The sequence below is a fragment of the Eschrichtius robustus genome, chromosome 21 (genome assembly GCF_028021215.1).
Source record: "Eschrichtius robustus isolate mEscRob2 chromosome 21, mEscRob2.pri, whole genome shotgun sequence".
NCBI lineage: Eukaryota > Metazoa > Chordata > Mammalia > Artiodactyla > Eschrichtiidae > Eschrichtius > Eschrichtius robustus.
This window is the reverse complement of record NC_090844.1, coordinates 35,654,894-35,670,312: the sequence shown is the minus strand read 5'-3', so window position 1 is coordinate 35,670,312 and position 15,419 is coordinate 35,654,894. Positions and strand designations below refer to the sequence as shown.

The window sequence follows — 15,419 nt, the reverse complement described above, 5'->3', positions numbered from 1 at the left end:
GCTGAGCTCATGGGCCACCAGGTATGTCCCCTGCCACAATGGAACAAACAGACCTGGCTGGACCTGCACTGGGTGGGGAAGGCAGTGGGACGGAGACCCCAGACTGCCTGGAGGGCCAGAGCATGAGAGCAGAGCATGAGAGCAGAGCCTGCTAGACGGCACACAATGAGTGAAGGATGGAAGGGAAGAACGGATGGGCCAGAGGCTAAACAGCTGTACCACCACCCGGACCCACACCCAGGAGGGCGTGTGTGAATCCCCTCGCGCACCAGAGCTCACCGAAGGCCTGCTGGGGCGCAGGCACCGTTCGAATGGATGCCCAGACACTGTCACTGGCCCCATGGAGCTTGTACTCTGGTGAAGGGACACGGACAGCAAACCAACCAACCAAGAAAGAATTAAAAATAAACAGCAATAAGGGCTATGCAGAATTTGGATACAGTAATAAAAAGAGAAAACTGATGGCCATTTGGAGGCAGCCTCCGGGAGAGCGCTCGGCTCTGGGCTGAGCACTGACCGACGGGACCCAGCCAGGCACAGAAAGGCACTCCGCCCCAGAGCGTGGCTATGGGCTGCGCCGGGGCCCGGGCAGGAGCAGCGGCAGCCAGCGTGTCTGCAGCACCGAGGGCGGCTCAGTGCATGCTCCGAAGCCAAAGGAAAGAGTCTGGATTTTACTCTTAAGAGTGATGGGAAGCCGTCGGAGGCAGAAGCCATGTCTGACTCACACTGTGAAAAGGTCACTAAGGCTGCTGGGTAGAGGAGAGATTGTGGGGAGCAAGAGAGCGAGCAGGGAGCGAGGAGGAGGACGCGGGTGACCCAGGGCAGAGGCCGCGGTGCCTGGACGGGCAGGAGGCGGGAGGGATGGAGACACACGCAGGGTGCATACGCTACGTACGCTGAGTGACAGGCCGCTGCTTTTCATTAAGACCAGGAACACACAACCTACCACCTACATGGGTGGGAGAGGTGTCTGTGGTCTTACTGTGAAACCACACACCCGCAGAAAGCAGAAGGGAGAGCTAACGAGAGTTACCCCGCCTGGGGATGTCAGGAAAGAACGGAAGAGCAGACAGAGGGCGTCTGGGAAAGCCTGGTTAGCACGGAGACCTCAGCCTGGGGTTCAGGGTTGGGCTTCAAAGCAAAATTGTGCATGTTGAGCATTTTTCTGTGGAAGGAAACAAACTAGTTTTTCAGAAGGGTTAACACCCTTACACGCACATTCAGAATGGGCCACGTCTTCCCACTCCAAACCACTTTATACTCCAGAACCTCGGAGACATCAGATTAAACTGATTTTCAGACCTGCCTCTCATCAAGCCAGGGTTTCGTTAAATGTTACCCAAGGGCTGAAGAAGAGCAGGTAAGAGACTGAAAGGCGGAGAGAAGAGGGGACAGAAGGTGGGTGAGACTCCCCGCTGCCCTCACACTTCCACCAGAGGAGGGGCTGGCACGCTATGCCCTGCAGGACAAACCCTGCTGTCTCCCACTGTCTGTGGCTATTTCTGCACTTTAGCAGCAGAGCTGAGTAGCTGCCATGGAGACGCATGGCCTGCAAAGCCTGAAACATTCACCACCCGGCATTTTACAGGACGAAGTTTGCTGAGCCCTGACCGAGAGCATCCCCACCGTGTCACGTTACATGACGGGCCTCCGCAAAAGTGTTCCTTGAAAGAAAGGATTCCTCTGCTTAAAAAGAGTTCGAAAATCAGCGTTGGGCACTGGCTCGCCAGCAGGCCAGACCAGAAGACTGATGGTTCACTCTCTCTGGTTTCCTGCATCTTTGTGCAAGCTGCCCCCTCTCAACAAAATCTACTTCCCAATTCCGAACAACAAAACCCTACAAGGCTGGCATCAAATGCCAACCTCCTTCATGGGACCATTCCAATATCTCCCCTCGGGTTATGACCTCCTACCCCGATGGCCTAAGAACTCCCCGTTCTGTGGCCAGTGCCCCTCGGCACCCTGCTCTACATGTCCAAGGTAGTTTATCTGGTTTTGCCTTTTAAATTTAATCGATGGCACTAAGTCAAACAGGTATGAACGACTTACACCAGGGTTCCTCCTCCTCAGCACTAGCGGCCTTTGGGGCTGGATAACGCTTTGCTGTGGGGCTCTCCTTGTGCACAGGGGCATGTTTAACAGCATCCCTGGCCTCCGTTCACTAGATACTAACAGTAACCCCTCCCCACTGAGCCACGACCATCAAAAATGTCCTCGGACACTGTCAAATAACCCAGGGGGCAAAATCACCTCTAGTTGAGAACCACTGATTTTATATAGTAATTATATTTTATAATTAAAAGACCTAAGCTTTATCAATTTAGCTCCAGAGCCATGTTTTCAAAGATTCATTTCTAGCAAACCATAAACATATAATCCGTTAACAATTATATCTGAAAGAATTACCATGGTTTTTTCTCTTCCCTCAGCTAGTTTCCTCTTTTTATGTATGTGTTTATTGCGATCAATTTCTACATCACCGTATACATTTGATATGTCCTCCAGAAGGACCAGTGGAACTTGGCTAGGGGCATTAGGACCTGTGGATAGAGGGAAAACACGAACACTTAAAAATGCAGCAAGGAAAACACTACTCAATATCAGGTGGAAATTTACTCAACCATCGTGTGAAAATACATTCAGTATCATCCCAATTAGGTAAACAAATAAGTATACATATACATATACAGAAATGAAAAACTGTACAGATGTAAACCAAATTGTTAATAAAGGTTCTTCCTCAGTGGTGGACAGGGGAAAGTTCCCTCTTTGCATCTGTTCTTACGTTATCTATCAATTTTTTACAATGATCACGAAGCATAAAATTACCAAAAAAAGAAAAACTACCAAGTCGCACATACATTACTGTTATAAATTCCAAACAAATCTAAATATATGAAACACTATAGGCAATACACAAAAATGAGAGCTGCATTACACTGGAAGTATTGTGGCTGATTTCACCCTGTTTTCCTGTAGTTTTCCTGTTTTTCCCATTCTCTAGAATTTATATGCATACATATTGTTTTAAAAATCTTTGTCTATTGAGAAGTCATTGTGAAATCTACTTCAGTACTTAGCTACATCTGCTGCTTTTTTAAAACAGAGGCATTCAATATCTGTATTTAGTTTCACAGTACCACTACATCCTTTGATATAGAAGTTTTTAATGAAAACTTACTTACATAAAAATCAACAACTAATGAAAGCTCTGGCATCACCCTGCAATTATTTGGATCCAAGAACAATGTTAAGGTAAACATTTTCATCTTCCTCACCACCCCCAATGAGGCCAGTATTTTGAGACACTCTAAAATTCTTAAACCAACCTTGGAATAGAGACGGCTGTATGCTGTTGACATACTGAAATGCATTCTTAAAGAAGACCAACATAGTGGAATAAACCACTTGGTTTTTATATTTTGCATGAGCTTCATTATCAAAGTTGTTCATGTATCTGCAGAGATCCTTCATTCTATGCAAAATATCACCATAGCTTCTGAAAGGTGAAGAACAATAAAAATTATTTAATTACTCTGGGCTTGTCAGCAAAAGGTCTACCAGAGAAAAGCCCCAATAGAACCATTACAACTACCAAATGTGGCTCTAGGCATGTAAAATTATTCTTCATTGTCTGCATATGGATGCAAATTCCTCTTCTGCATTAGAGCAGTAACAGGCCAAGAGATCATGACACAAACATGCCAAGTAGCTTCTCTTTCCTCTAAACACCAAGGAGTGCTTCAAGCTCAACATCATCTTAAGAGTTCATACTTCTGTTGGGAATCTTTTAATAAAGTGAAAAACCACACTCTTTTGCATAAATACTGAGTGTTACAGAATTTGCCCAGAGGTGTACCTATACATTATATGCTTTTAGAAAAAAGTATTTTGTTTTGCAGAAAGTATGCTATCAAAAGATTTGTTATGCAATCTTAGAAGTGAACAGTTTTGTACCGTCTTCCTTTATCCATCTGCCAGTCACATCTCATTCCAACAACATTCAAAATCTTAAACAACCTCTCCCAAGGGTCCACGATCTGGGATGATTTTTCAGTCAGCCCCTCTATTATGTACTTCTGAGAGCTACGTTTGCTCGGTGACATTAAATCAGACGTTTCTTGGGCACCTGAGATGTGAAAAAAAAGTAGTTTACAATTACCATTACTACTTACTATTTATGCGGAAACTTTATAGAGAAAACATGTCTAACTCCCCATGCAAGAGAGGCAAGAACACAGACCCTCAGCATGTTGGGTGTTTTATTCAAAGACCCACCACTGGGCCCTGGTAGAGCAGGAAGGGACCTTTGTGCTGTGGTTAATGCATGAAGTTAACCTTAAAGTTCAGCAGGTTCACTGTTTCAATCGAGGGGTAAAACTGGTTCCGGAAAAGTCTCATCTCTTAACTGTAGTGTTTTTTTCTAGGAACCATCTTTTAGCAAGACTATCAACTGGTATGTATCCAGAAGAGAATAATCAGAATGTTGAGGGATTTCTGAGCTTGAAATTTTACAAAATAAAAAATACAATAAAATAAACTGCAGGTTATTCCCACTTACCTTGATGCTGACTCTCTATGTGAGTAGACCTAGTGACATAATTGATATAAAATTCAGCTGCTTTGTTCAAGTACTTATACAACAAATTGGCAGGCAACCGAACGTCATGGTTGTTAATTATTAGAGGAAGGACATCACACACTGTTGAAGATGGAAAATGAGGAAAAACCGATTAAGCTGTTTGTCTACTCTAGGGTTCTGGCAAAAACAAAATTTATTTTAGAGTTCACTTAATGTAGTACCTAAAATAGACAGGCAAAAAGAAACCCCTTATGGCACATTTATTTAAAAACTGCAGTGCAGAGGGACACCAGTGGATGGAGTCAGCAAGGAAACACACAGGCAGATTCCACATTATGTGTGATGTTTGGGTGGAAATCCAGGTGTTTATTAGTATGCTTCACACTCAAATACATGGCTACACATATTCTTTCAGAGGTATCAACTATTACATAATAAAAATTTAGGAGTTGTTTAAAATGCTTTCTGAACTGAAAAAATAAACACGGATTTAAATCCCATAATACGAAGAGTTCCTTTGCTTTCCACAAATGACCTTATTTCTGAAATGACACTTACCCCCAGCATATTCTACTTAGAATAAGGAATGAATACAAAATGCAATTTTTCTTACCAAATAATTTTCTAAAGCAGTTAACAGGAGATTCTTGCTCTTCAATAGTTTCAGCCTCCAATAGTGCCTCCCCAAGGCCAACCTGTTTCAAAATACAATTAATCATCTGTGTTAAGTTTCAGATGTCAGAATTACAAGAATAAACACCATATTTGATTTACCACATAGTTTGTATATTCAAACTTACCCAAGAAACAAATACTATCATTTTACAGACTAGAAAACAAAAGAATGCATCAGCAACACCACCCAGAAGGGAACCCCACATTCACCTGACCACAGACCACTCTGTCTTGGTTATTCTCCCCTGAACTAGTACAATTAAAACGTCTAAGAAACTTAATGGAAGCACTGGAGCTAGTTTGATAATAGAGATGTAGAGATCTTTCTAAAAAATGTAGAAACTAACTTTACTCTCTACATCAAGATGCATTATGTAGACAAAACTTAACATCTTCAAGAGTTGCCGGGAGTAGTCAGTCATACAGCCTGGACTAGGTCGGACACAACTGTTTGAGAAGGCCACCTTCCCATTACTGATGCCCTAGCCTAGTAGAAAGCTGGCTTCTCCAAATCCACCAACACCTGCATCATCTTCCTTGTAACCACTTGGGGATGCATGGGGTGCGGGGAGAGGGGAACCATGTAAACAATTACATGAGATAGAGAGTTAAAAGTCAGAGTAATGATCAGGGAGGACACCAGGTTGAACAGCATCCTCCCAAAATTCACGTCCACTCAGAACCTCAGAATGCGACCTCATATATTTTTTATCTTATAAAAAAGGTCTTTGTGGGACTTCCCCGGCGGTGCAGTGGTTAAGAATCCGCCTGCCAATTCAGGGGACACGGGTTTGAGCCCTGGGCTGGGAAGATCCCACATGCCGCCGAGCAACTAAGCCCGTGCGCCACAACTACTGAGCCTGCGCTCTAGAGCCTGCGAGCCACAACTACTGAGCCCACTTGCTACAACTACTGAAGCCCACATGCCTAGAGCCTGTGCTCCGTGACAAGAGAAGCCACCGCAGTGAGAAGCCCATGCACCGCAACGAAGAGTAGCCCTGGCTCGCCGCAACTAGAGGAAGCCCGCGCGCAGCAACGAGAAGCCCGCGCACCGCAATGAAGAGAAGCCCCCGCTCACCGCAACTAGAGAAAGCCCACGTGCAGCAACAAAGACCCAATGCAGCCAAAAAAAAAAAGAAAAAGGTCTTCGTAGAAGTCATACTGGATCAGGGTGGGTCCTAAATCCAATGACTGGTATCTTTATAAGAAGGTCATGTAAAGACACAGGGACACAGACCACAAAGAAGGCCACGTGACAACAGAGGCCGAAACCGAGTGATGAAGCTGCAAGCCAAAGAATGACAAGGATCGCTGGTGCCCCAGAAGCCAGGATGAGGTGAGCAGGAGTCCTCCCCAGAGCCCTCACGGGGAGCACGGCCCTGCCCATACGTTGCTTTTGGGCTTCGAGCTTCCAGAATTGTGAGAGAATAAACTTCTGTTGTTTTAAGGCACCCAGCTTCTGGTATTTTGTTATGGCGGTCCTTGAAACTAATATACGGACGTACAGAGAAGGTTAACTGGGGCCAGCAGCCAGAAAAGTGGAGCCAGAAAGAATAAGCCAAAGAGTTTGAATTAAGAGAGTTAATGATTTGAACCCCACCTCTCCGTTACTGGCTACGGGAAGTGACTAACATATATGTAAAGTAGGATGCTATCTACCTCAACGGATCTAAGGAGTACAGAAGGACCTACTGACCACCGACCAGTGCCTGCCAGTAGCACTCAGTGATAATTAGAGATATGAGGAAAGGGCAGAGTAGAGGGAAAACAGTGACCATGTGGCAAAAGCATGTGAAAAACCTTAAGAATACAAACTATGGTTCTCCTTTAAATTCAAACACATTGTTCAATACAATGAAACAGATTATTTTTTAAAACTTTACTGTACTTTACAAATTGAAGATAAGTAGCACTGTCAAGGCTTGGTGACTGTTTCCTCACACTGGTAACACAACTTCTACTGGATATTCATAGCGTTTGGTAACAGTGACATCCTTTTACCTTTACTGACAAAGATTCCTTGATTTGAGTTCAATCTTACCTGGTACTCCTCAGAATTAGAACAATCTGCTTTAGAATAATATACACTGTAGCTCTTAAACATACTCGTGAGTCCACTGATGAATTTTATTCTCTTTTATGAAAAAGGAAAGGATCAAATCTTACCCCATGCTGTACCACCGTTTCAGGGAATCGTCTCAAAAGTAGAAGCAACATTTCTGATCGTTCCAAAGTGTTGAAGCATTGTTCCGTAACCTTTAGTAACATTTCACACTGGATCCGACCAGGAAGAGTTTCAAATAAACCTGTATATAACACAGTTCACTTTTAAAAGTTTCTTTCAGAAAGAAAGTACGGAAGCAAAAGTGGAAATAAGGCATCATCACGTACAGAATGGTGTATACTAAGTGAAGAACCACTATTGTTGGAGTTCACCTACAACCTGGAAGGCTTTGGGGTCAGATACTATGGGGCATAAGATATTTGCTGAATGACGATAAAACCTTTGGAGGCCTTACTGGATCTAGAAGAGAAGAATGATGCCTGGGAAGGGTCACAGCAGTGCTTGCTGCTGACTGAGATAAAAAGCACTCACCTGAGTTGAAATGACCTAAACAATCTACTTTTTTTTATCCAAAATCTGAAATACTGGATTGGCTATAGCAACCAACACAGAGTGAAGGTTAATAAGAAAGGTCATAAATTACTGAAAGTTTCTCTCCTGTTCTGTGGAGATCTGCCTAATCTACAGATGTTTTTTGATTACTGTAGAACTTGTTAAAATATATTCAGTTTCCCGGGCCAACTGATAAATCCACATCCTTTAAGGAAGTTTAAAGGGTTCTAAGCATATGCTCAAGGGATCAAGTGACATCATTTGTACAGGCTTCAGTTGCCAAGAACAAAACATGCATATGGGTACCAATACCACAGATGTGACTTTTTTGTGAAATTACTACACAGAACTTGGTATTCCAGAAGTAGTAATTTTTTAAAAAAAGAATTATATGTTTTTTATTATAATATAATTCTACTTGGAAATATTTTGGTATATCTACAACTGTATTATATGAGATAGCATCATCATTATGTTCTAATAACAGTAAAAAGAATGATCACTTTCTAGATATTTCTGTTTTTCAGAAAATTATTATTTTTTAAATTAACAGATCAATAAAACTGCATCTTATTGGGTTCACAGTTGTGAGTCACTTTTACTATGGTGAAATAATTGCTAGTATTTTTACCCAAGTAGGCAAAACTTCCAAAATACAATTACTTTTCATCTCATACAGACATTTTATAAAAATTAGATGAATTACCTTCTTTTACATTTTTGCTTCTAATTTTATCATAAATTATGTATATTGCTAGAGTATGTAGCATAAAACACATTATTATATCTTATCTCTGATTTCTTAATGATAGCTTTAATACCTTAGCTATTTATCGATGTTGGTAATTTTATTTTTTACATCTTTATTGGAGTATAACTGCTTTACAATGTTGTGTTAGTTTCTGCTGCACAACAAAGTGAATCAGCTATACATACACATATATCCCCATATCCCCTCCCTCTTGTGTCTCCCTCCCACCCTCCCTATCCCACCCCTCTAGGTGGTCACAAAGCTGATCTCCCTGTGCTGTACAGCAGCTTCCCACTAGCTAGCTAATTTACATTTGGTAGTGCATATATGTCAGTGCTACTCTCTCACTTTGTTCAACTTCCCCTTTCCCCCTGTGTCCTCAAGTCTGTTCTCTACGCCTGTGTCTTTATTCCTGCTGCCACTAGGTTCATCAGAACCATTTTTTTAGATTCCATATACATGCGTTAGCATACGGTATTTGTATTTCTCTTTCTGACTTACAGAAGTAGTAATTTATACACCATTAAGTTATCACTTCATTCTTACTTCTTAAAAATTGGGTTTGTTTATCCTGTGAATCGTTTCTTAATGCTGATGTAATAATGCTGATTTCTCTCCACACCACGGGCTGATCTGGGAAATTCACAAACCTATTTTTAAAATGAATGCATTAAATTAAAATGTCAGATTCCAAATAGTATCCAAAAAAGAAAGTAAAACGTTAGCATCAGAGAAAAACATATTTTACTACATTCCAAGTGAATATATAGATGTACCACAACAAACCGAAATAAAGATGTAAAAATAAAAACTAAGAAAAATGAGCGTACTCACAAAAGTCTTTAGTTTTTTTAATAAGTGAAAAGACAAGTGACCATAATATGCAAAACACTCCTAAACGACAAGAAAAAAAAAAAGAAAACTCCCCAAAGAAAAAGATGGGCAAAGGCAAATCACAGAAAAAATACAAACAGCCAAATATTTGAAAAGATACTCAGTCTTATTAGTAATACAACAAACACAAATCTTTAAAACATAGCAAGATATTGTTTTCTCCTGTGGCACCGGCAAAAATTGACAGCTGAGAGAAAGACTGATAATATCCAATGCTGGCGAAGGTGTGGGAAAAGAGGCACTCACACACGGTCAGTGGAGATGTAAACTGAACAGTACTTTTTGGAGAGTAATCTGACAGTGCATCGAAATTTAAAATGCGCATACCCTTCGACTAGGAAAACCTACGTCTAAGAATCTACTCTACAGAAAAACACCCAAATGTGAGTACAAAACTGCTTTCTGACACTCTGAATATAATTTCAAACAACTGGAAACTACCTAAATGTCCGCCGAGAAAAGAGGGCTGAAACGCTATGCAGACAGGAGAAAGAAGCAAGTAGATCCCCACATGCTGGCATGGAAAGCGCCCCATCACAGTGGGTGCGCGGTAGGCGCTCACCGCTGCAGCTCCTTCCCCAGAACCTGCTGGTGCCCCCTGGGCCTACATGCACACAGACACACACACCCCTGAACTCGGGCCGAGGCTGGGAGGGACTTCCACTGATTATTCTCTACACTTCAGTACCGTCGCAACTTCTGCGAGGAGCCTTACTACGTTATTCCCAAAGTAAAATAAATGATTGAATGGAAGAACTGTAGCAAGAATAAAACCTAAGAAGACTTCCCCGCAGTTAACGGAAGGCCTAGACCCACGACCACGTTAAGCTTTAGGTGCCGGATACGGCACCTAAACTTGAGGACCCTCCCCCAACTCCCTCTGCCACAGACAGAACGGAAACCTCCCGAGAGGGGCGGGCGGCGTCCCCACTCACATGTCGTAGAGCAGCCTCCCGGCGGTGGCCGTCCGCTCCGCGTTCCGCTCGATGGTGTACATCTCATACTGCAACACGGGCCGGGGCCGCGTCAGGCCCTCCGCCCGGCCGGCCCGGCTCACCCCACCGCCCCGGAGGTCCCACGGTCGGGCATCACGTGCTGACGGAGCCTTAGGGCTCGCGCCGCACGGCCCAGGGGCCCCGGCTTAGCGCAGGCACGTCTCCCGCGGCCAGCGGGGCTTCTGACTACCCCCGACGGCAACGCGGTGCAGGTCTACGGCGTTCGCGTCACTCGAATGCCTTTATCTACCGCGGGGCCCGCAGATGCGCGGTACTGGTACCCTCACAGAGCCGCAGCCCGGAGCTGGCGCCTGTGTTCACTACACTGCACCCCAGCTCCCTCCCGCGGGGACCTAGAACACCCCCACCCTGCCCCCGCCCCCGCCACTACCCGCGCCCGCTCGGCGGCCGTCCGGACCCACGAGCCGGCGGGCGGCCTTGCCCGGCGGCGCGAGGCGCTGTCCCGGCCGCCGAGAGGGTAACGCTCCCGTCGCCCCGACCCGGAGCTGGGCCCGGGGTCCCCTGGGCCAGCCTCGCGGGGGGCTCAGGGAAGCGGGGAGGAACGCCCCACCTGCGCCCCCACCCGGCCTCACCTGGATGTTGAAGTCGCTGGGGTAGAGGCTGCGGGCCGTGATCAGCCAAGCCTTGGCGGCCCACAGGTCCTGCTGCACCAGCTCGCGGGCTCGCTGCACCAGGAACTCGCAGTCGCCCTGGGCCGACATGACGCGGGAGGCCTCGGGCGGCCTGAGGCTGCCGGACCTTCCGGCTGGGGGGCGCCGCGGACCCTGCCGCCGCGGATCTTGCTGCCGCCGCCGCCGCCGCGGACGCTACTGCGCAGGTTCGGGGTTGCGCGGCCGCCGCAGGGTGGATCCGGCAGGGCTTCCGGGCTTTGCGAGCAGCCTCTTCCTGGTCACTCTGCGCCTGTGCCCGGCCGTTTCGTTCTCTGAAGACCTAGTGCGTTCATCCCGGCTCTTCCAGGTCGCCTCCAAGACGCGGAGGAGCGGATTCTCACCCTGCTCGGGAGCGACCCCGGTGCAGCCAGGGAGCACGCGCGGAGCCCGGTCCTGGCCGGGCGGCCGGGGGCCGGGCGGGGAAGACGCTGGAGGGGGAGCGCCGAGAGGCGGCGCGGAGGCGGCGGGAAGAGCCCCTCGGGACCTCCGGTTCGGATGTACAGAAAAGCTCGCTCTGGTTTCCGTCAGGCGGTAGCGCCCGCGTTTGGACCGGTGCTTTGGGTCCTCAGCATGGTCACGTCGCATGGTCCTTGCGCCTTTATTCCCTGGTTTCTCCGAAAAGCATTTATTGAGCCAGTTGCAGTCTTAGTACTTTGCAGGTGTTTGGCTGCATGCCAGGAGCTACCGAGCCTTTTATCCTGTTCCAACCCGAGTTTACAGTGTTAGGGACCTGTGACTTACAGAAAATAGCTGTTTTAATTCTCTTTCAACCAGAATCAGTGTCATTTTCACCAAATGAAAACAAAACAGCCTACCTGATCTCGTGAAGGGAGGCCACACTTAGGAACGGGAGGAAGTAGCATTTATTTGCCTAATAGGAGGCATGTGCCAAAATGTGGGTTCCCAACAGTTCGTTGGAGTCTCCAGTCCAAGGTCTATATACAAAACTTTTAGCAAATTCTAGTGCCACTGATATCTTGGACTTAAAACCGAGATTAGGGATTCAAAACTGATTTTTTTGGGAAAAAAAGAAATGACTATATACTTCATACATGAAAACATTATAAATATGGTACATAAATATGAATATATACTTACTATCGAGGGCAAAGAATGTTGCCTGCCATCCCAGTAAACAATGACTATTGCCTGCCCGCAAGCTATCAGCCACTGTAGCCTGGCCCCCCTCCACCCCCCGCCCCCCATTAGTGCCCCATGAGCGGAATTCAGGATGGAGAAAAACAGGATAGTGGCCCTACATCAAGATGCATACCTAAGGAGTAACTTTAATGAGCCCAGACTCTTGCATCTTCCCATGTGTGTTTTTCAGCAGAAACTCCTATATATCCTCACTCCCCTTTACCTCTTTGGAACAGTCCTGCAGAGCTATCTGAGAGGCTGTCTCCCAGGCGATGGTCCTCAGTAAGGTCCCCAAATAAAACATAACTAGCAACTTTTAGGTTGTGCATTTTTCTTCAGTCAACACTGTGGTTATACGTAAAGTATAATATGTACTTCGTAATTATAATAATTTAAAAATAAACAACCGTGGGGCTTCCCTGGGGGTCCAGTGGTTAAGACTGCGACCCCACTGCAGGGGGTATGGGTTCGCTCCCTGGTCGGGGAAGTAAGATCCTGCATGTGGTGTGGTGCGGCCGAAAAAATAATAAAATAAAAACAATCGTAAAGTTAGTGGTGAATTAGTGTGTTAGTTTTAGAGGAAAGTACCAAGAAGAGCAGGCTTTAAGGAACACCATGTAAAGCGCCAACGCTACCAAATCCATCAATGTCCAGGCTCTTTTGCTATTTCGCTCATAATACCAGTCTAAAAATGATAATTTTAGTATCTCCCCCCTTATTTTAAAACCTTGATTTAAAAAACTCGATTTTGTTTCATTAGTATCCTCAATGATATCTTTAGGTAAGAGTCATTGCTTTACCCTCAGTCACTCTGATACATTAATTGTATTAGCGCTTTGGGAAGCATTATGGTTCCTAACGCTATTTAATGTCCTCTGATTATGCACAGGAACAGCGTGATTATGCAATCACTTTGTAGGCTGGGATGGATTGCTCAGTGATAGAATTCTTTCGGCTTTGTAGAAAGGAAGGTAAACAGATCAGGGAACTTCCCTGGTGGTCCAGTAGTTAGGACTCGGTGCTTTCACTGCCATGGCCCCGGGTTAAATCCCTGGTCGGAGAACTAAGATCCTGCAAGTGCGGCCAAAAAAAGAAAAAAAAGGAAATATATACACATATATATACACATAAATATAAAAATCAGGATAATTTTTATCTTACAAAGTGTAGATCAAAAAAACAGATTGCTAGCTTAAATATTTTTTTCATTATTTCATTGATTTTAATGTATAAATTGTATAATGTGTAAATTGGCCAAAATGACTGATTAGACTTTAATCTTTAAACTTTATGTTTTGGTTATGGGATTACAAAACAGAAACCAAAACAAAACTGTGTACCTGTTCCTGAGTCTTTAGTTCTCTAGTGTTGTATAGGTAACAACTGAAAATTAAAATTTTAAAGCTAGGGCTATATAAGGGAGCTCTGGTTATAATTTAGATGCCAATCAATTGAGTTTTCGCCAGAATACAAGATAAGACTTGTGGCTATTTTCTAGCCAACCTCTTAATTTTGAAAGATCTCCAGATAAATATTTGTCCTAGGGTATCATGCTGGCATCTCAAAGTACAGAAGACAGGCACCACACCGTGTGGGTTTACGTCTTTTGGGCCTCCTTGTCCTGATCTCGAAGCCTCACTGAGCATCTGGGCGCCTGGCTCCCGTTCTCCCTGACAACTTCTAAGTCACATAAGATGCCCAGCATCCAGCATCCAGCATCCAGCCTCAAGCTCCTGGACCTCAGTTCAGTGATTCGTATTAAACTCTATATTGCTTTTTACCTTCCACTTCAAAATCTCAAAACTCATAAACACAATGTCTTAACTTTCCTGCCCTCAACTCTCTCCTTGGTTCTTTTCAGCAGTTTCCTCCTTTCTTCCTCCCTGATGTTAGCTTGACAGACCTACCTTTTCCTCCTAGTTTATCTGCCTCCTCCTGCTATAGCCTTGCTTGGACACTCAGCGTGCTCAGAGTCTTTGCTTCTTATCCCACCTGTATCCACTCTTCAGATGAACAGCCCTGGATCCACCCTGTGGTGCATCTTGCTGGATGTTGCGACTGGCTTGAAATAGGGGCAATAACTATATAGTCAGTGAACATTGAGGAGGCTGAGTCCTGCTGGAGAATAGCACACGCATGTGCAGATTGATGCTGTAAGAGATTCCTGGTCTTAGTATCAGTCTGGGCTCTCAACAACTCCACCTCCCACTCTTTCAGTTAGGACTCTGGATCTACGAACTGATGGGAATTGGGTACTTCCTGTATAGTCATTCAACTCAGATTTCTGCTCACCTGGCTTAGACTTTCTCTGATTTTACAGATCAAGCCGTACTTTGATGGAGGCTGTCCATCTGTTTTACTCCTGGGAACTTTATGATCAATTAGCCACTGCCACAGACCTTGAGAGCCAAAATGCTCTGATGGGCACTCTGTCCCCGTGTTTTATTATGCTAATTGTGCCTACTTTGTCCTTGATGGTCAAGTGCTGCCACCACATTGCTACCACACAGGGATCCCATTATTCCCATTGAAATTAGGGCACCCAATTCTACTGCGGTTATCTCCCACCAGCATCTCTGGTGTACAGAGGAGAGTTAGCACTACGACCTTTATGGATTCTGGTGCTCCCTTCACTAAAGCATTTCTGGGCCTCCTGGGTTGGGTGGTAGGGGCTGGCTAAGCAGGCTGCACATAATGAATTAACTCCAACATTCCCATCGCAGTGAGCCAGTATAGTCCTTTCTCTAAAGTATGCTGGGAAAATTCCAGCATCTCAATCTAGGCCATCTATGAACCAGTCTTCACAAGCATACTCTTAGAGCCATTTGGCACCTAACAGCTGTTCAACTATCTATAATAGCTGCAGATCCCAAAAGAGGGATCTGCAACTATTGTAACAGATCAAACAGAATTCAAAATGGCTGTGACGGATAGGGATGCCATATGCAGCCCCTGACAAGGCCTAATGGAGCAAAACATGCCCATCTGACAAGCAGTTCCTAGACTGCTACTGGACATGCTGAACCTAGAATTCTTGGTAAGTGCACCCGTATTGATAAATTTGGTCCTATCTCATTGTATAATTTATCCTATT

At 45.0% G+C, this 15,419-nt stretch overlaps 1 protein-coding gene across 6 annotated transcripts in view; it reads right to left on the bottom strand.

The window, feature by feature from the left end:
* INTS10 (integrator complex subunit 10) overlaps positions 1-11,455 on the bottom strand; it is a 36,260-nt gene extending 24,805 nt beyond the window's left edge. The window contains exons 1-9 of one of the 6 annotated variants that reach the window (XM_068531908.1): positions 11,108-11,455; positions 10,455-10,522; positions 9,172-9,275; positions 7,424-7,563; positions 5,196-5,277; positions 4,562-4,702; positions 3,958-4,129; positions 3,330-3,499; positions 2,407-2,540 (exon numbers count right to left, since the gene is read on the bottom strand). In XM_068531908.1, coding sequence (XP_068388009.1) covers positions 2,407-2,540; positions 3,330-3,499; positions 3,958-4,129; positions 4,562-4,702; positions 5,196-5,277; positions 7,424-7,563; positions 9,172-9,275; positions 10,455-10,522; positions 11,108-11,236 — 1,140 coding nt within the window. In that variant the 5' untranslated portion in view covers positions 11,237-11,455. The remainder of the gene's footprint in view (positions 1-2,406; positions 2,541-3,329; positions 3,500-3,957; positions 4,130-4,561; positions 4,703-5,195; positions 5,278-7,423; positions 7,564-9,171; positions 9,276-10,454; positions 10,523-11,107) is intronic. The other 5 variants (XM_068531906.1, XM_068531904.1, XM_068531909.1 and 2 more) reach the window with 5 other exon arrangements.
* Between the last annotated feature and the right edge of the window lie 3,964 nt (positions 11,456-15,419).